General features: G+C 41.8%; 1 protein-coding gene across 19 annotated transcripts in view; it reads left to right on the forward strand.

Moving 5' to 3' along the window:
- RNF38 (ring finger protein 38) overlaps nucleotides 1-21,265 on the forward strand; it is a 137,617-nt gene that overhangs the window by 69,417 nt on the left and 46,935 nt on the right. For 6 of the 19 annotated variants that reach the window (XM_059143632.1, XM_059143635.1, XM_059143636.1 and 3 more), the window contains exon 1: nucleotides 6,484-6,586. Coding sequence is in view for 8 of the 19 variants with exons in the window: in XM_059143634.1 (XP_058999617.1) it covers nucleotides 6,584-6,586 (3 nt within the window). In the remaining 11 variants the exon portion in view is untranslated. Of the gene's footprint in view, nucleotides 1-893; nucleotides 965-6,483; nucleotides 6,587-19,146; nucleotides 19,260-19,317; nucleotides 19,749-19,800; nucleotides 20,156-21,265 lie in introns of those variants that run through there. The other 13 variants (XM_059143628.1, XM_059143631.1, XM_059143647.1 and 10 more) reach the window with 7 other exon arrangements.

Here is a 21,265-nt window from a genome sequence, read left to right on the forward strand (position 1 = left end):
TGCCTATATCTTTGAGCCACCGTTTTCTATATGGTATGACATAAGAACCAAAACTTTTTCAAATGACTAATTAGTTGTTTTAATCATTTATTGAATAAACATTTTTTTTCCGATTAGTTAGAAATATCACTATTAAAAGCAGTTACTATTAGGAGATAGTTCTTCAAATTAACAAATACGTCCATTAAAATACATTCTTTTAAGGCAGTAACTTATTTGTAATCTTATATCTTATATGATTGTGTATTAGATTGTATTATCTGTATACTAAGAATTTATAGGGTAATCTTTTTTCCTCAGAGAAAGTTTGTGTAGTCTGAAGAGGGGTATATATCTTTCTTATTTCTTTCTTTCTTTCTTTCTTTCTTTTTTTTTTTTAAGATTTTATTTATTTATTTGAGTGAGAAAGAGAGAGAGAGCACATGAAAGAGGAGAAGATCCTAGAGGGAGAGGCTGACTCCCTGTGGAGCTGGGAGTCCGATGTGGGAATCCATCCCCAGACTCAGGATCATGACCTGAGCCGAAGGCAGTTGCTTAACCAGCTGAGCCACCCAGGCGCCCTCTAGAAAGGTTTGCCTTATTAAAAGCTGTTATGTTGATTTAGGTGGCCTTTGAAAGCTAAACTGCTCAGTATAGTAGAAAATGGTGAATAAGGAGTTTGAACAACGAGAGCTAGTTTCAGACCCACTTCACTGACTACTACTTTGTTCAAGTCAACCTCTCTGTTTTGTTTTGCTTAATTAAACTGCGTGAACAATAATCCCTATCCAGCCTACTTGTGAATATTGTTGAGGATTAGATGGGATAATAGATATAAAAGCACCTTTAATTGGAAAAACAGTTTAAATGTGAGGACTTACTGCATCTTAACTTTTCCTCCCTTTTTCTTGTAGGTAGTGTTGGTGCTTCTTTTCAGTGCCAGTCCATCCATCACGACCACATTTGTCATGATGACAGTGACAAGGTGAGGTCTGTGTTGATGTCTATCATGGTGAAAATGCATGCTGCCCTTTATTGTTGGATTCATTTGCATAACTGTGGACATAGGGCCAGGAGGGTGTGTACAATGTTGAAATCCAGGGCCTTCCTGGTTTATGTGTCATATTATTAGACTGTTCCAGAATACTTGAGCATAATTTTGAGGTGGTGGGCTGGACTCTTGATAAACTCTTCATTTTCTTTTTTTTAAAGATTTTATTTATTTTTATTGGACAGAGAGAAAGAGAGACCACAAGTAGGCAGAGAGGCAGGCACAGAGAGAGGGGGAAGCAGGCTCCCTGCTGAGCAGAGAGCCCGATGTGGGGCTCGATTCCAGGACCCTGAGATCATGACCTGAGCTGAAGGCAGAGGCTTATTAACCCACTGAGCCACCCAGGCGCCCCATAAACTCTTCATTTTTTTACCCTTTGTTTCCGTCACTCTGCTTCCTCTTTTCTTGCACAGATTGAGAGGATTATCTTAGTATATGAACAGGTGCTCCCAACACTGCTAATTATCTCAGGAATTTATGTCTGTTTGTAGATTGAAATATCTTAGCCATTTCAGTTTGGTTTGTTTTTGTAGTTGATTGTGTTTGGTTATGCTTCTCATACTTTTTTTCTCTATATCCAAAACCCAATTTAATGGCGAGGATTGAGAACAGAACCTGTTTGTTTCATGCCAAAGAAACCTGCTTTGGGCCCCCTTTTTTTGGTTTGTTTTTAAAATCAGGTCTAAACCGTTGGTAGTTTTGTTTCATTTTGGTGTTTTGTTTCTTCTCTAAAGAAATCTGGTCTTGGGGGCTTTCCAGTACTCATCAGCGCCCTTGATGGCCCAGCCCTTGGAGTAGATACTAATGTGGGCTTGGTACTTGGAACATCTGGCTGCTGATGTTGGATGGGCTTAAATTTAGTCTTTTCCATCATCAGTTTCCAGTGGCTTCCCTCCCATTTCCTGTGTCTTACATGCAGGAATGTATCACTCCCTTGGTAGTTTTCCCAGGCAGACCAATCCAAGTGATCCTTTTCTCTGCTGTTTTAATCAAGAGCCTCCTCCCTCATCCTGTTGGAGCTAGATCAAGAAGTTGGTTGGTCATTGGGATTTTCCAAATGGCTTTCTTTGTTCTGTGCATTGATCTCTCTGTCTTTGTGAGTTTTGCTCAGACAGATTTCAGTCTGTTTACAGAGAGAGGTATGCTTTTAGCATTCCAGAGTCTCTTTTATTATTACAGTAATCCAGAGGCATGGATTTAACTTTTAACTTATTTTAGAAGCAAGCCACTGAAAGAGACTATACTAGACTATACAGTTGGTGCTGTAAAATTCAGTATACTCCAGATTGTAGATGTGAGCATTGGAAAACGAAAGATGATGGCAGGAAAGACAGAATCGCTTTAGGCCCTTAATATTGCATACATTTGTGCTTTGTAATTGTGAAGATGTTTTTGAGTTAAGTTTTCTTTCCCCTGCTTAGTATAATATGCCTTTCTCCGTTTGTTCATTTGTGGTGGTGATGCCAGACTGTGCTCTGTTCTGTCTCCAGGTTCAAGGGTCTGGAGATGAGCTTTCTATCCACCTCTACGAAAAACTTGGCAGCTACTTTAAAGTGTATTTGCTTCTAATTTCTGAATATTTGTATGACCAGTTTTGTGCTTTTAGGAGATGAGATTTTTTTCCAGAATATGTGGGAAGGGGGAAGAGAACTTAAGGACTTTGGTCACTTGATCAGCCCAGTTCTCAAAGAATTGTGAGAAACTGCTCTTCCCTTTCCTGCTTGGAGTGTGTATACTAACGATTGTTTCCCAGAGGGAAATGGAGAGAATGGATTTGTCTTTTTTTCTTTTAAAGATTTTATTTATTCATTTGACACAGAGAGAGAGAGAGAGAGAGAGATCACAAGTAGGCAGAGAGGTAGGCAGAGAGAGAGGAAGAAGCAGGCTCCCTGCTGTGCAGAGAACCCGATGTGGGGCTCGATCCCAGGACCCTGAGATCATGACCTGAGCTGAAGGCAGAGGCTTAACCTGCTGAGCCACCCAGGCGTCCCTGGATTTGTCTTTTGTTTTTTTTTTTTTTTTAAAGATTTTATTTATTTATTTGACAGAGAGAGATCACAAGTAGGCAGAGAGGCAGGCAGAGAGAGAGAGGAGGAAGCAGGCTCCCCGCTGAGCAGAGAGCCCGATGCGGGACTCGATCCCAGGACCCTGAGATCATGACCTGAGCCGAAGGCAGCGGCTCAACCCACTGAGCCACCCAGGCGCCCCTGGATTTGTCTTTTGACTATGTATTTATACCCAGCTGGTTCAGTCAAATGTATTGATTGGCATCTATGTGAGTAGGCACTTAGGAAACAGATATCAGAATACAAAACAAAGACTGCTGTTTTTCATGAGTATACAGTCCAGCTGGTGAGCAGACAATAAAAATAAACAATATGTAAATAATAGACTATGTTAGAATAAGTGCAGTGGATTAAAGAAAATGTACAGCAGAATAAGGGGGATGAGAACCACAAAGAGTTGGATAGTATAGAATGCAGCTTTGAATGGGATTATCAGGCATTATTCTGGGGAGGAAAATAGTGTGCTTAAAAATCAGATCTGTATGTTTGCCACAGCTGCTGACTTCTTTCTGTAACAAATCGTTTCGGAAAACCAAAAATGAACCTGCTACCCAATACATACCGCTTGAATGTGTGTGCAGACATAGACACACATACATTCTCTCACTTTGAGAATTGAAGGGATTATAGGCAGAGCCAATTCAACCCTCTCTTTGAAATAAACTTGGAAGCTGTGACCCTACTGGAAGAAATGACCTGTTTAGGAATCACCCTGTAGTGCTGGGTCTAGAACACATCTTCTGTCCCCTGTACCATTCATGTAAAATATTTGCTTAGCTATTCTGATTGTACAGACTGTCAAAACACATGTTGATGCCTTGCTTAGTATCCCCACTTAACTTTCAGGCATGATCCATTTCTCAGGTCTTCTGGGAGCCAAAGGTGATTTTTCTTAAAAGCTGCCTCAATTTAACTAATCTGTGTGTGACTGGGGATGGAACCAAGGGTGAGATAAATTACAATTTTTTAAAAAAGATTTTATTGGGTGCCTGGGTGGCTCAGTGGGTTAAGCCGCTGCCTTCGGCTCAGGTCATGATCTCAGGGTCCTGGGATCGAGTCCCGCATCGGGCTCTCTGCTTGGCAGGGAGCCTGCTTCCCTCTCTCTCTCTCTCTGCCTGCCTCTCCATCTACTTGTGATTTCTCTCTGTCAAATAAGTAAATAAAAATCTTAAAAAAAAAAAAAAAGAATTTAAAAAAAAAATAAAAAAGATTTTATTTATTTACTTGTAAGAGAGAGAGAGCACAAGCAGGAGAGAAGTAGTAGGCTCCCCGTTGAGCAGAGAGCCATATAGGGGGTGGGGGTGGAAATCCCAGGACTCTGGGATCATGACCTGAGCCCCACGCAGACACTTAACCAGTTGAGCCACCCAGGTGTCCCGAGATTAATTAATTTGTAGTCTCAATGGTACACTTCCCCAGAGTGGCCTGGAACACTTTCAGGAAGGCTGGTCACTTGAGATGGAGAAATGGGAGAATTCTTTCTAAATTGGCATGTATGTGAACAGAGCTACTCAGAGCAGAAGTCTTTTCTAGACAAAACTTTCTTGTGCTAGCCTTAGGGTCCATTTGTCATGGAAGGAGGCATCAGTCCAGCTTGTGTACAGATAATGCCATGCAGACTGCTTTTAGGGAAGGTAGGAAATGTGTTACTGGTTTTTCTTTCATGACTGTATATGAATCTTGATCTTCACATTTTTTAGTTTTTTTTTTTTTTTAAGTTACATGTTGATTATAAAAAGATATGTGGCTCTAGTTTTAACCCCTCTACCCAGAAGTAACAATTGGAATTTAGTAATAACAATAGTAATTGAAGTTATATTTGTATAAAATATTTTTCATTTTTGTTAGTAGTGGCTATTAGTATATTCAGAGTTGTACAACTATCTCCACCATCTAATTTTAGAACAGTTTTAGTATTCCTCACTCAAAAACCCATACCCATTAGCAGTCACTGTCCATTATTCCTTCTGTCAGCTCCTGGCAACCACTGATCTTTATGTTTTAATGGATTTGTCTATTCTGCACATTTATATGTGGAATCGTGTAATATGTGGCCTTTGTGTCTCTGGCTTCTCTCACTTAGCATGATGATTTCAAGATTTGTCTATGTTGTAGCATGAATCACTCTTCTATTCTTTTTTATGGGTGAACAATATTCGATTGTGTGCATCTAACACATTTTATTTCTACAGTCACAAGTTGATAAATCTGTTTTCTTATTTTGGTTCTTACGAATAACACTGCTAGGAACATTTTTTGTGTAAGTACATTTTTGTTCATTTGGTCACAGGATATATGTTTACATTTTGAAGGTCTACTAAACTGTTTTGCAAAGTGGCTGCACCATTGTGCATTCCAGCACATGCATGAGGGTTCCACTTTATTCACATCTGCATGCTTACATCCAGTACTCTCCAGTAGTCTTTCAGATTGTAGCCGTTGTATACAATGTGCGACATCTCAGTGGTTGTTCATAATGGATGTGTTTTAATTTCCATTTCTCTAATGACTAAGTATGCTGAGGAATTTTTTGTATGTTCAGTGGCCATTCCAAATCTTATGGTCAGTTTAAAAAAATGTCAGTTACAGAGCTCTTTCAGGGGCGCCTGGGTGGCTCAGTGGGTTAGGGCCTCTCCCTTCGGCTTGGGTCATGATCCCAGGGTCCTGGGATTGAGCCCCACGTGGGGCTCTATGCTCTGCAGGGAGCCTGCTTCCTCTTCTCTCTCTGCCTGTCTCTCTGCCTACTTCTGATCTCTGTCAAATAAATGAATAAAATAAAATCTTAAAAAAAAAAAGCTCTTTTATTTTTGGAGATTTTATTTTTTTAAGCACAGGGGCAAGAACAATACACGGAGATAGATTATTTCATAAGAAAACTCACTGTCTGCATTCTCTTCATGGTTAAAATAAAACTAAATTGCTCTGATTATCTATGACTATGTGACTAATGACCCTAAAGTTGATTTGGTATAGAACACTTGTATCTTTCATGATTCTGGGGTTTCCTGTGCTCAGCTAGGTAGCTCTTGCTTCGGGTTTTCTTATATGGTTGCAGTCAGATGGAGGCTGAGGCTGGGGTCATCTTGAAGTTCTCAATCGCATGTTAGATGGTTGATGCTGGTTGTCAGCTGGTACTTCAACTGGTACCCTTGGCCTGAGCACCTAAATGTAGTGTGGGCTTCCTCACAGCTTGGCAGCTTGATTGCAAGAGTGACTGCAACAAGAGGACCAGACAGATGCTGTTACGGCCTTTTATGACCTAGCTTAGAAGTCACAAAGCATCACTTCCAGCATAGTCACGGGCCTGCCCAAATTCAAGAGGTGGGAACCTCAGTCTCACCACTGGGGAGTAATGTCAACATAAGAAGAAGAGAATGAAGGGTGGGAGAATTTACTATGTATGGTCATCTTGGGAAATATAATCTGCATACTATATATACTTGAACATCAGTTAAAATGGCTGCATAATGTTCTACCATAAGGATACATGGTAATTTATTTAATCTGCCTTTAATTGTAGAGTTTTAGGTCATTTTAGAAAGCTATTATGCATTTATTCATACAGTGTATATTTATTAAGTGCCTACTATGTGCCAGACACTGTTGAGTCACCAAGATAGAGTGATGAAAAGACTAGCAAGGAAAGTTCTTGTTCTTCTGGTGCTTATATTTTTGTGAAAAGGGCAGAAAATGGACTGCATATGTAAATCAGTAAATAATCAGATATTCTTAAGTGCTGAACAATTAATTGGCCAGTTGGCTACTCTGGGTGTTAGTGAAGGCCTTTAAGAAGGTGACACTTGGGGCACCTGGTGGCTCAGTTGGTTAAGTATCTGCCTTCAGCTCAGGTCATGATCTTAGGGTCCTGGGATAGAGCTCTGGTTGGGCTCCCTGCTCAGCGGGGAGTCTGCTTTTCCCTCTCCCCCTCCACCTTACTTGTGTGTGTGGGTTCTCTCTCTCTCTCTCTCTCTCAAATTAAAATCTTAATAAAGAAGAAGAAGAAGAAGGCAACACTTAAGCTAAGGTCCGAATAATAGGAAGTAACAAGTTGTAAAAATTTGGGTCATGAGGGGAACATCCTAGGGAGAGGAAAGGGCTAGTGCGAAGGCCCTGGGGCTAGAAAGATGTCCAAACAGAAGGAAGGCTGATGTGTACCAGCAAGGTTAATGAGGGTAGAAGTGGTATGAGATGAGGCTGAAGAGATAGGCACAGGACAGGTCATGTAGAAAATTTGGTAAGCCAGGGAAGGTTTAGTTTTTGTTCTGCCTGTTTATATGAAGCCTTTGGAAGGTTTTAAGCGAAGGAATGACATGGTCAGGTTTTTATTTTTAAACATTCCTTTTGCTGCTGTGATGAGATTTTTTTTGAACTGTGGTAAAAATACATCTAGAATATACCATTTTAATCATATTAGGTCTGATACAGTTCAGTAGTGTTAAGTACATTTACATTGTTGTGCAGCCAATCTCCAGAGCTCTCTTATCTTGTAAATGGACACTTTTTGTATCCATTAAATAGTAACCCCTTGTTTTCTCCTGCACAGCCCCTGGCGACTACCATTGTCCTTTCTGTCTATGAATTTGGGTGCTCTGTATACCTCATATAAATGGAGTCATAAAATATTTGTATTTCTGTTTTAAGATTTATTCATTTGAGAGAGCGCTGGAGCATGCGCAGGGGGAGGGGCAAAGGGAGAGAATCTCAAGCAGACTCCCCTCACAACCGGGAGATCATTGCCGGAGCTGCAACCAAGAGTACGGTGCTCTTCAGACTGAGCCACCCAGGTGCCCCATATTTGTCTTTTTGTGACTGGCTTATTTCACTTGGTGTTGTCAAGGTTCGTTCTTGTTGTTGCATGAATGTTGGAATTTCTTTATTTTATTTTATTTATTTATTTGACAGAGATCACAAGTAGGCAGAGAGGCAGGCAGAGAGAGAGGAGGAAGCAGGCTCCCCCCTGGCAGAGAGCCTGGTGAGGGGCTTGATCCCAGGACTCCGGGATCATGACCTGAGCCGAAGGCAGAGGCTTTAACTCACTGAGCCACCAAGGCTCCCTGGAATTTCTTTACTTTTAAAGGCTGAGTAACATTCCATTGTATGTATGCAGCACATTTTATCTATTCTTTCATCTGTGAATGGACACTTGGGTTGCTTCCACATTTTGGCTTTTGTGAATAATGCTACTAGGAACATAGGTACACAAATCTCTCTTAGAAACTCTGCTTTCAATTCTTTTGGGTATATACCCAGAAGTGGAATTGCTGCATCATTTATATTTTTAGAGTTTTTTTTTTTTTTTTTTTTTTTTTTTTTTTTTTTTAAAGATTTTATTTATTTATTTGACAGAGAGAAATTACAAGTACATTGAGAGGCAGGCAGAGAGAGAGAGAAGGAAGCAGGCTCCCTGCTGAGCAGAGAGCCCGATGCGGGACTCGATCCCAGGACCCTGAGATCATGACCTGAGCCGAAGGCAGCGGCTTAACCCACTGAGCCACCCAGGCGCCCCTATATTTTTAGAGTTTTGAGGAACTGCTATACTGTTTTCCAAAGTGGCTGTACCAGTTTACATTTCACATCCTTGCCAACACTTGTTATTTTCTGTTGTTACTGTGTTTAATAGTAGCCATCCTATTGGGTGTGAGGTCATACATCATTGTGGTTTTGATTTGCCTTGTCCTACTGATTAGTGATGCTGAGCATCTTTTCATGTGCTTATTGGTCATTTATCTTCTTTGGAGAAATGTCTGTTCAAGATCTTTGCCTGCCCCCTCCCCCCCCTTCAGAGAGAGTACACAAGCAAGTTGTGGGGGTTGGGGAGACAGAGGGAGAGAGAATTTTAAGCAGGCTCCATGCTCAGTGTGGAGCCCAGTGCTGGGCTCGCATGACCTCAGACAGAGTCAGATGCTCAACCGACTAAGGCACTGAAGGGCCTCAACCTTTGCCCATTTTAAAATTAGTTTTTAAAAATTAATTATTTTTATTAACATATAATGTATTATTTCCCCCGGGGTACAGGTCTGTGAATGGTCAGGCTTACACATTTCACAGCACTCACTGGAACACATACCCTCCCCAGACTCCATAACCCAACCATCCTCTCCCTCCCCCCCCACCCCCCAGCAACCCTCAGTTTGTTTTGTTAGATTAAGAGTCTTCTGGTTTGTCTCCCTCCTGATCCCATCTTGTTTCATTTTTTCCTTCCCTACACCCTAGCCCCCCCATCTTGCCTCTCAAATTCCTCATATCAGAGAGATTGGTTTTTGTTTGATTGTAGGAGTTCTTTATGTATTCTCTATATAACCCCTTATCAGACAGATGATTTGCAAATACTTTCTCCCATTTTAGAGGTTGCCTTTTTACTCTATTGGTTGTGTCCTTTGCACAAAAGTTCTCATTTTGGAGGTTGCCTGGGTAGTTCAGTCAGTTAAGCATCTGACTCTTGGTTTCAGCTCAGGTAATGATCTCATGGGTTATGGATTGAGCCCAGCTTCGGGCTCCCTCTCAGCAGAGAGTTGACTGGGGGTTCTCTCCCTCTACCCTTTTCCCTCCTTGGGTGCTCATCTTTTTCTCTTACTGCCTGCGCTTTGATGTCATAGCCAAGAAATTATTGCCAAACCCAATCTCATGAAGGTTTTCCCCTATGTTTTTACCTTTGAAGTTCTATAGTTTCAGTTCTTAAGTTTGTATCCTTCACTTATTTGAGTTAATTTTTGTGTAATAGGGTATGGTAAGTTGATTTTGCATTTGGGTATCTAGTTTTCCCAACACCATTGCTGAAAAGAGTGTTCTTTTCCCATTGAATTGTCTTGGGACCCTTTTGACCCTTTGAGGCTTGAGCATGTATGCAGGGATTTATTTCTGAGCTCTCTCTTCTGTTCAATTGATCTATGTATCTGTCCTTATGTTGGTACCATAGTGTTTTGATTATTGTAGCTATGTAATAAATTTTGAATGATGTATTCCTTGAGCCTGGATTACTAGAGTAGAATTGAATCAAAGGATTCGAGCAATTTTTTCAGCCTTTGTCTTTTTTGGTATATTTTTTCACACATATGCATCAGTTTATGCTTCCATATGAGAATGCTTGTCTCACTTCCTTTTCACATTGAAAGCATCCATAATGTCAAGTTACTTTGTGAATGATTGTTGAAAAATGCTTTCTAATTGTTTTAATGAGTATTTCTGTGATTACCACTGAGATTGTAGAACTCTTTATATGTTCATTTGTTCCTTAGTCACTTACTGCTTTTTAAAAAATTTGTCTTTTCACATAATTTTCTCTTCTTTTGGGATATTCCTGTTTTCCTGTCAATTTGTATAGGAACATTAATCATCTGTCATTCGCAAAAATTTCTAAGCTTTTAATTTAAAAAAAAAAATTTATTTATTTATTTGACAGACAAGTAGGTAGAGAGGCAGGCAGAGACAGAGAGAGAAGGAACTTGCAGGCTCTCCACTGAGCTGAGCAGAGAGCCTGATGCGGGGCTCGATCCCAGGACCCTGGGATCACGACCTGAGTGGAAGGCAGAGGCTTTAATGCACTGAGCCACCCAGGCGCCCCCCGAGCTTTTAATTTTTAATGAAGTGTTTTCCCCATTCAGAAATTTAAAATTATTTTGGGAACAAGTCTATTGGTATAGTCCTTTGAAATGTATTTATTGCATAGACTTTTGGGAAATCTGTCTCCAGAATATCTTCAGATATTTCCCTACATTTTCCTAAAGTTTTAGAATTTTGTATTACACTTTCTGAGCTATATGATATTATGTGATGCACTGTGTTTTTAAAGAGATTCTCTCTGCCTTACTGTGCAAAAGTACTTTACCATGCTGTGGAATATCTGAGGTGATTAAAAATACATTGTGACGATAGGTATTTGAGATTATTGTTATGTGGCATTCTTATCTTGACTTTGGATATGTCATTGCCTGCTAAATTTAATTTGTTTTTATAAAACACCGTAACAGGAACAAGTAATCAGAGGAGAGAGAAATAAACTTCTGGGGGAGCTTAAATTTTATATTTGCTCTTTGAAGGTTGTCCTGCTTTAAGGGTTTTTATTTAAGGTGCTCACTTCTGTTTTGTGTGAATCTGCTCAGGTAACGCACTTTCTTCTTTAACGTGAAGTGAGGAAAAGGCCTCTTGAATGTGGCTTGGGCCAGAGGGTACAGGGTTTGCAGAGATGTGCCGTGTATCACAATGCCTGTGCAAAACTACCCTGGTTAGTTGGTGTCTTCAGTGTATGTCATCAATGGATGCTACCAGGAGGACACTGGCATTTTCAGTGAGCTGGTCACATTTCATGAATGCAGGGTAGAATTCAGTAGCCGGGGGGGGGCATCATCCATGTAGGGTATCAACTATGCAGTCACATGAGCTCCACCAGCATTCCCTGCGGGAAATTCTGTTTTCCATTAAACATGGTGAAAGGTACAAGATAATCTTGTGTTTTGATCTGTTTAGAGAACATTCTCATGTTTCTTTCATCTTGACCAAAGTGAAGGTGCTAGTTGTCTGTCTGCTTTTCTATTTCTCAGCCAGTGCCTATATTATGATTTATTTTCTTGAAGCACTTACTTAAGTATGGTCCATGTTTACTGGCTTTTGGGGTCATATTTTACTTCAGTGTCTAATTATTAATGATTTGAGTCCTTGTTACTTTTAGCTGCAGATGACCAGCTTTAGCGGACCTTCCTCTCCAGGTGTTCCTGGGACGCCATAGGTATCTTTTCTGGTGGCTGCTTGCCCTCCTAGCTAGCCCTTTGACTCAGGACCTGGTGGTCACCACCTTTTCTAAGTGCTGCTACTCTCACTAGTGTCACTTTGTCTCCAGTTTGGGCTCACTTCCTAGGCTGTTGGATTTAATAAGACCATAGTAAAGGGTTTTAATAGGGAATTAAAACAAAGAGAATTTAAAGCTGGTTATGAAATATGACTGTTCTCTGAGTATCCTGGCCCAAGTCTTGTTTTCAGGGCTTCTTGCCCTAGTTCTTGGCCTACTGCAGAGAATGAGTTAGCCTATCTTTCTTCAGGGGATGCCCATAAACACTTCTGTTTCTTCTTCAGAGTTGACTCCTATCATTTACTGTTGGAGTTAAACTTGGCGCAGCTTTTTAGAAGGCAATTCAGTAGCATTTCTTGTAATTAAAAAACAAAGGCCCTTTGAAACAGCAATTGCACTGTTAGAAATTTACCTTTATTTGGACGCCTGGGTGGCTCAGTCGTTAAGTCTGCCTTGAGCTCAGGTCATGATCCCAAGACCCTGGAATCAAGCCCCGTCTCAGCAGGAAGCCAGCTTCTCTCTCATTCACTCCCCCTGCATGTGTTCCCTCTCTCACTGTCTGTCTCTGTTGAATATGTAAGTAAGAAACTCCTTAAAAAAAAAAAAAAATTTACCTTTATGAACACATTTTATTTTTTAAAGATTTATTTCTTTATTTGAGAGAGAGCACAGAGGGAGAGAGTGAGGGAGAAGCAGACTCTCCGCTGAGCAGGGAGCCTTATGGCGGGACTGGATCCCAGGGCCGTGGGATCGTGACCTGAGCCAAAGGCAGATGCTGAGCCTCCCTGGCGCCCTTTTGGATGTTTTTTCAAATGCAGGCCAAGCTGTATATATGTAGGAGAATATTCATCAGAATATTACCAAATATTCATAATACCAAAACACTGATAAAAACCCTTAAATATAATACTTTATGTCAGAAATAATAAATGGTTGATCCCTGACAGTGAAATAACAGGCTTTATTAGATCTGTGTGTGGTTAACTCTTTTCATTACCTGGGTCTGTCCAGTGGATTTTTAAAAACTATAGTAATTAGGCTATGATATGCCCTGAGATTGAGCTGCTGGATCAATTTCGAATGAGAGTCATAGAAATTCCAATTGCTCCCAAGATGCGCCCTATTTGCCAGAACAGAATGAGCAAGATGCCTTTAAGCTCTCTGTTTCAGAGGGTGTACATTAAGGCAGGTCATGCTCCGAATCTGCTCTTTCTCGTTTATACTGCTCCAGAGATTGAATATGCTATAATGTGCGGTGCCTGCTTTGTCTGCACCCTTGCCTCTCCATTTCTGGCTTGATCTTGGTCTCTATTTGTCTTATTTCTGACTCGGCTTATCTTGGGCACTCAGGTTTATTTACTCATCTGTCTTGAACTCTTTCCTCACTGATGGCCTTTCACCTCATTCTGCTTTTTAGCCCCTTCTCGCCTTCACTGCCTAAAGAACTGTCACTAAGAGATGCACCTTCACTGCACTAAGAACTGTTCAGTCCCTGGTGTATCTTATGTATACTGTGGGAACAGCAGTCTGCCCACTCCTCCATCCCAAAACTGGCTATATTGGGGGAGGCTTTCAGTAGATGTGGTTTGGGTGCGCCTTTGCTACCTCTTTCTGGTGTTTTTTTTTTTTTTTTTTTTTTTTTTTTAAGATTTTACTTATTTGACAGAGAGAGATCACAAGTAGGCAGAGAGGCAGGCAGAGAGAGAGAGAGGAGGAAGCAGGCTCCCTGCCAAGCAGAGAGCCTGATGCAGAACTCAATCCCAGGACCCTGAGATCATGACCTGAGCCGAAGGCAGAGGCTTAACCCACTGAGCCACCCAGGCGCGCTCTTTCTGGTCTTTGACAGCTGCTGATTATTAACCTTTTCAGTCTGACAAGTGGTAACACTTTAATGGGTAAAAAGTGCTTATGCTGATGTTTTGCATTAGATCACATCTGTTTGTGAATATAGATAATGTGTAGCCTGAAAAGTGGTCGGCCACTACACCTTTCCACTATGTAGCTTCATCTTATTAGATCCTTTTTAGCTGGTTTTAGTGGAAAGATGGAAACTGTGAGGGAGGAGGGTGAGCAGAGCTAGCTTTAGGAAATTTTGAAATTTCTTTGTCTCCTCATTCTTTCTTTACTACCAGTTCTACTTGTGTGTCTCATTTTTTCCTGGGAATTTGTCTGTTGAGAAAAACATTGGATATACCACTGCTATGAAATGTCACGTATCATTAATTGAACTATTGAGTGCTTGCCATGTACTAGAACTCTTGCCAGCATCAATGAGACTTAGTCCGTGGCACCAGGGAGTTCACTATCTAATGGGCAAAAGACTCAAGGAAATACATATTTACATGGCAAGGTGATTAATGCTATGTTAGAACACCGAATACAGGCCACTAACTCAGCAGTGGTGGTTGGGGTTGGAGTAACATTACGGTCAGGAGACTTGGCATTGGATATGATGACAGCACAGCCCTATTCCTGACAGTGTTAACAGTGGGAAACTGCCTCTTCATTATAAAGGTCATGGACTCCCAGCAGGAAGGCCATTCTCTACCCAGCACCTTTTTTGGCAGGTCCCAAAAGTGTATAGCATTTTTTTCCCCCTCTGTGTGTGTGGTTCTTCAGCATCTGGACAACTGATTCTTTATCTGAAGCTCTTCAGTCGTGTGTTACAGCATTTTAAAATAAGAAATACCTCTCCTTTGTTTTTTGTGTATCCTCTACCAGCCAGTATTCTTCCACTGCGGACATCAGTGATAACAAAAGAAAGATGGGACCTGCTCTTGAGGGGCTTACAGTTTAATGGGGAAAACAGACATTAAGTAAATACTGTAAGGAGTTGTGATAGAAGTATGTAAAGGAACAAGAAAACCTATAGCCCGAGTCACTTCTCTTGTATAAAGGTCCTTCAGATAATCATTATGTTTAGATAGTTTGTGATGTATTAGAAATGCAAAATTGAACACCAAACCAAATTTTGTGTTTCCTATTTGGTAGATTATTTAACTACCACTTAAGTAAAATTTATTTGTGCTTATTGTTTATGCAATGTGCTCAAAAATGGATTTCCAGCAGTAGAACTCTTCAAATTCACAAGATTGGAAGTTAATTTTCTAGAAGCAGATTGTGACTTTTAGTATGAAATCTTTCTTAAGTCTATCCTAATGTTATAGTTGTTTTTCCTTTGTTAAAAATAAGGAAAAGTCAGGCACCTGGCTGGCTCAGTTGGTGGAGCATGAGACTCTTGATCTCCGAGTTGTGAGTTTGAGCCCCACAGCAGGTATAGCAATTACTTAAAATCTTTAGGGGCACCTGGGTGGCTCAGTGCGTTAAGCCTCTGCCTTCGGCTCCATTCATGATCTTGGGGTCCTGAGATGGATCCCCACATCGGATTCTCTGCTCGGCAGGGAGCCTGCTCTCCCCCCGCCAAATAAATAAATAAAAATCTTAAATAAAATAAAATCTTTAAAAAGTAGGGGAAAGACACTTAATTCTAAGTTCAGTTGGCTAACCAGCAAATTTTACCAAATTTTTAAAGAAGGCATAACACCATTCTTGCAGAAACTATTCTAGAGAGAAAAAGAACACTCTCTGATTCATTTCTAAGGCTGGCATAATCTTTGTAACAAAACTTGACAAAGACATTATAAAAATGGAAAATAACAGCTATTCTCATTCAAGAACACAGATGTAAAAATCCTAACCAACATGTTAGCAAACCAAATCCAACAATATATAATAAGGATAATAAAAGAAAACAGGACTTTATTAGGAATGCAAAATTGCATTAACATCCAAAGCCAGTCAGTGTAATTCACATATTAACAGAAAAATTATATGATTCTCTCTTAGATGCAGGAAAATTTGATAAATTAAATATTCATTTATGATAAACTTTTGATAATTTAGAAATAAAAGACAACTCTTTTAATTGCTAAAGGAATCTGCCAAAAAAAACCCCAAAAAACTACTGCAAGCATTATACTTAATAGTGAAATGTTGGAAGTTTTCTGGTTTGGGAATAAGACAAAAGCGCATGTCTCATTGTTTCTATTTAGAATTGTGCTAGAAGTCCTAGCCAATGCAGTAAGACAAGACAAAAGGAAAAATGTGTTGGAAAGAAAGAAATTGAGTGGTCATTATTATCTGGCAGCAGGATTTTATGTACGGAAAATTAAAAAAGATTAAGATAAACTATTAGAATTAATAATTACATATAATTATATTATGGCTATATAATTACACAATATACATGTGTATAATTCAATAACTTCTAGAATTGGTAATTATATATAAAACCTTGAATAACCAAAGAACAACAACAAAAAAAGCAAGACTTGTATAGAAAATGTACAGCAGTACTGAAAAAAAAGTTGATGATGCAGATAAATAGAAGGATGCATCTTGCTCATACATTGAAGATCAATATGTAAAGATTCATCTCGAAGATCCAGCCCAACCCAGTCAAAACCTCAGCTGTTATTCCCGTGTATTAGAATGGTAGGTCACTAACTAGGTATCCCAATGACTAGACATATTTGTTTTTTGTTTTTTTTTTTTTTTTTTAATTTATTCATTTGACAGACAGAGATCACAAGTAGGCAGAGAGGCAGGCAGAGAGAGAGAGGAATGGAAGCAGGCTCCCTGCTGAGTAGAGAGCCAGATTCGGGACTCTATCCCAGGATCCCAAGATCATGACCTGAACCAAAGCCAGAGGCTTTAACCCACTGAGCCACCCAGGCGCCCGACCAGACATATTTGAGGGAATTTTAATATTTTCCTATTTGGTAAGCAGTGTTTGGTGTATTTTTATTTTAGAAGTAAGGGGACTTAAATTATTTGGGTATCTCAGGAGGAAGCTTTTAGTAATCATTCAGTTTTTCTGTTGTGGAAATTGATTTTAAAGAGCAGTCTTGGAGTCAGAAGTCTCAAAAAGCTCTTTCTACAATCAGTTACTTTGCCTGCAAGTATTGTGCTGTCCCTAACCATATGTAGCTATTTAACCCACTGAGCCACCCAGGTGCCCCCATATGTAGCTATTTAAATTAATCCTGGTCAATTTATTAGATCCCCTAGCCTCATTTTGAGTGCTCAGTAGCCACATGTGGCCTCCTTTTAGATGGTGCAGATACTGCCCATTTCTTTCTTCTTTTTTTTTTTTTAATATTTTATTTGTTTATTTGACAGAGATCACAGGTAGGCAGAGAGGTGGGCAGAGAGAGAGAGAGAGGGAAGCAGGCTCGCTGCTGAGCAGAGAGCCCAATGCGGGACTCAATCCCAGGACCCTGAGATCATGACCTAAACCGAAGGCAGAGGCTTAACCCACTGAGCCACCTAGGCGCCCCGATTCTGACCATTTCTATCGTAGAAAGTTTTATCGGACACCACTCCCAACAAGGCTTTGCACATTTTTGAAGAGACACCAAATAAAATTTAGGTGGACTGGGGTTGAGCAAGTATTCTGTTACAATTTACCACTTGCCACATTGGGTGGTCAAAGTGGCCCAGCTTAAAGCCTGTTTCACTGCTTGAGTGTTTATTAGCAAGATGCTAGCTCATCAGATCATCAGATACAAGAACATCAGTTGAGAAGAAATGGCAGTATAGATTTCAAACTATCCAACCTTGACTTGTGGGATTATTGTTTGCATCTAGGGGGACATCTTGGGTTAAGCCCTAAGAGCCCAGGTAGCTAAGATCTTAATCATTTGAGAAGTTTTCTCATGGAGTTTGCCTCACAAAGGATTGGCTGAGGCCCAAGGGGATTCACATTAAGCTTAAGGATGGAAACCCTGAAGGACTGTAATAGATTCTTGATGCTGAGACTCAGCACTTGATGAATCTGGCTTTTTTGATTGGAGGGCTCTCAGATGGTAATTTCCCTTCCCATTCCCAATTTTTTTCTTCTTTTCCTCCTTTCATCACATAGCTAATACCCAGGTGTACAAGAAAAGTGGTTTCATAGTGGTCTGCATTATATAAGAAAACTTGTGCAGCTGAGGTTCTTCTGGAAGCTAGGTGAATCTGCAGCAGTAGTTGGGGAATTACAAGGGACTCAAGTTAGGAACCGATTGCGTTGGATGCATCTAAAAGTATGGTTGGGATTTATGACTGTGTCCATGGAAAAAGAAAAACCTTTACAATTTGGTTGTAATCATCTACGAATTGCCTGCTTTGGAAGACAGGGTGCTTTGGTAGGAAGGGTCTGCTAGATAAAAGGACTGTGTAGTGGGAGTGTAGGGTTGGGGGAGGGAATGTGTTTATCGGTACCTGTTATAACATTCTAACTTCTCTATGTCCAGGAATTGTAAAAGCTTGTGATGCTGGAACTTTGCTTCAGAGTTGCTAAGCACCTACTGTTGTGTTTCAGGCTGTAGGTTTGGACCTTGGGCTTCCAAAGCCAAAACAAGAGAGCCAGTGCTCCGTCTTATCGATACAGGAGACAAATGTACACAAATAATTACCATATAGTGTTATTCATGCGTATTTAGAAGATCTTTGAACATCAGTTTAGTCTGATTCCTTATTTTTCTACTGCAGGCAGCTAAGGCCCAGAACAGGAAGGAGACTGGTTTAAGTAGTGCCAGAAGTAGAACCTGGGTATTTTGCCGATTGGTCTGCCCTAAAATATGATCACCATCCTTGATGGCATCAATCAGTTTCCTATCTGCATAAAGCCTACTTTTTGCGTAATGCCCCCTTGCTGGCCCAGCTTTCCTCAGATACCACTTAGCTGTCTTTTCCTTGCATTTATTGTGCTTTTATGGTATGTCTGTCTTCCGTTTTTGATCTCGAATGTGATTGGGACAGGCAGCATGCCGCTGTGGTCTTTGTATCCATCTCATTTCCAGTCCTTAGCACGGTCTGAGTAACTGTCAGGTTTAATTAAGCCTTAGAGTTGGACACGTTGGGTTCCGACCTCCTTGCTTCTTTGTTAGACACCTTCGACTAATCACCTTCTTCTACATCAATAAAAATTCCACTTCTGGGTCCACATGAATACATAGTACATTTTGAACTGAGTGAGGTCAGTTACTGTTAGACTCCCTAGTTTTGCAGGAGGGAAACACGGCCAAGAAGCCATACTTAAGGGAGAGAAGATGTGTACGAATTGGGATACACTGTCGGTCCCAGGAGCCGGTTCAGCAGCTTGTGGCCTTGCTGGGCGCCTGGGTAGAGAGGCGGGCCGGGGCGGGGCTGCGCAGGGGCGCTGTGCGACCTGCTCTGTTGCCGGAACTAGTCCCAATCGCGCGCCCGGACGCGCGCAGCGCCGCCCCGCCCCTCCCCCTCCCCCGCGGGGTGGAAACAAAGGGGGCTCGGCGCGCGGAGCCGAGCCTGGGGGAAAGGGGGCGGAGCGTCTAGTGGTCTCGCGCTTTGTGCTCGCTAGGTTTGTTCCTGTCGGGGACGAGGTGGGGAGGCGGGCAGCGACCTTCAACGGAGAAGTGGGAGTGCCGCGTGCTCGCGCATCTTGCGGCCTGGCGGCGAGGGGCGTCGCCTGCGCGCGCAGCGGAGGGTAGTGCGCCGGCGCGGCACGCTGTGTTCGCGAGCTCCGAGGTGGGGTGCGGCGGGGCGGGACGGTGCCGCGGCCCCGGCTGTTAGGGCCCGGGGGCGCAGAGGATGCAGCCCCCGAGGCGTTAGCGGACTCTGTCAGCTCTGAGTGTGCAGCTGTTTCCTGGCGCGGCCCGTGTGATGGTGCCGGGAGGAAGGAAGCGCCGTGACAGCGCCTCGGTCGGAGCCCGGGTTCCGGGGGTGAGGAGGCCCGGGGACGGCGGAGCTGGCGAGCTGGCCGCTGGCTGGGCTAGCGGTCACAATAGGAGGCGGCGGCCCGGCAAGGAGCCGCGGGAGCAGCCCCGCAGGGCGGAGCCTCTCCTCGCAGGTACTGGCCGCTGCGGTCGTTGGTTCCCGCGTGAGGGCGGGACGGACCGAGTCGCAGGCCGTTGGGAGCCTGCGGGGGCCGCTCCCGGCAACAAGGAGGAGGTGTGGTTGCCCGGTGCTTGGCGGGGCGCGGCCCGGCAGCCGGGCGCTCTTTGTTCCCGTGGCGGCGGCGTGGAGGTGTGGGTGCAGCCAGCGGGATCGCCGGCCCGCCGTTGCCTGGCAGACGGTCTCTCTCGCGCGCGCTCTCCTGTTTTGCCGAGGCGCAGGTGAAATGATGTCACCCAGGAGAACGCGGAACCCGTTCGGAAGGGTCCTTTCTCGTCCTTCTGTTCTTCGGGTTTCTGGACAGGCTGCGTTTTGTTCTCAGGGGATGGAAGTTCTTCTTTTCAGGGCTGAAGAATGAGAGAGGTTGGTTTTGAGCCAGGAATTTTTCAAATTATTGAGAGCTAAAGAAAATAAAGTTTTTGTATCCGTGTCTAGGACCTGTAAGAGACATAGTTTCTTCTTTGTGCTGCAGAAGTTGGGTATGCTAATTCTTCCACCATAAATAGCAATGAATACTTAACATATGTCATTGCTGGCATCATGTGATTGCCTTCTCTTAACGTGGCGCACTTAACTTTGAAAATTTAAGTGTATGCAACTCATACTCAATCAGGTTGTTATGTTAGAATTGCAGACCTTTTTGGGATCGTGTTTGACCTTGATTACAGGTGCTATTGTTAATACATTTATTTCAGTTCCTTTAAATAGCAAGCAGCCCTGGTAACTAGGCTCAAAATAAAAATACATTCGCACAGTTTCTGTGAAATCAAAACTTTATAAAAATCTAAGGACAGTTGGGAGCAAAGTAAAATTTTTCCTGTCTTCAGACAACATACTGGAAAGGAAGAACTGGGACTTCTATAGAAATAACAATACAAGACCAAATATAGGTGTTAGATGAGTTACAGTGCAGTTGGGACATAGTTGCAGTTAAAAGATGAAATTACTAACTGGATTTTTAAATGAGAATTGTATCTCTTCACATACTCCTTTCTCCATTTCTTGCTAGATTGTAAACTTAGTGGACTAATGTTTCTTTTACTAAATTTTAAATCTACTCACTACAGGAGTTCGTTTTTAAGTTCAGTTCTATAATTTTCTGTGAGACTTAACTCTAAGAGATTTGGTAGACTTTAAATCAATAGTTAAATAAATTTTGCCACAAACTGGCCTTGTGGGCCACAGGGCTTCATCTGCAAAATATGAAAGTTGGATGTAAATGAGGTCCGTGGTCCTTCCACCTGTGATATCTTCTCCGATACTGGAAAGTAGTTTGTCTCTGTATTTGTTGAGGTTTACGTACCCATCCTGCTTTTATAGCTGAACTAAGTTTTCAAGTATTAATCTGAGTAAATGTTGAGAACCTGACTTGAGGGAGGGTAGACATAAAATGGCATAGACATATAGTTAGACGTGACTGAATCTGTTAGCATCATAATGTGGAATGTAGATCTCTTGTCTCTCTGCCAACAG

The sequence above is a fragment of the Mustela lutreola genome, chromosome 12 (assembly GCF_030435805.1).
Source record: "Mustela lutreola isolate mMusLut2 chromosome 12, mMusLut2.pri, whole genome shotgun sequence".
Lineage (NCBI taxonomy): Eukaryota > Metazoa > Chordata > Mammalia > Carnivora > Mustelidae > Mustela > Mustela lutreola.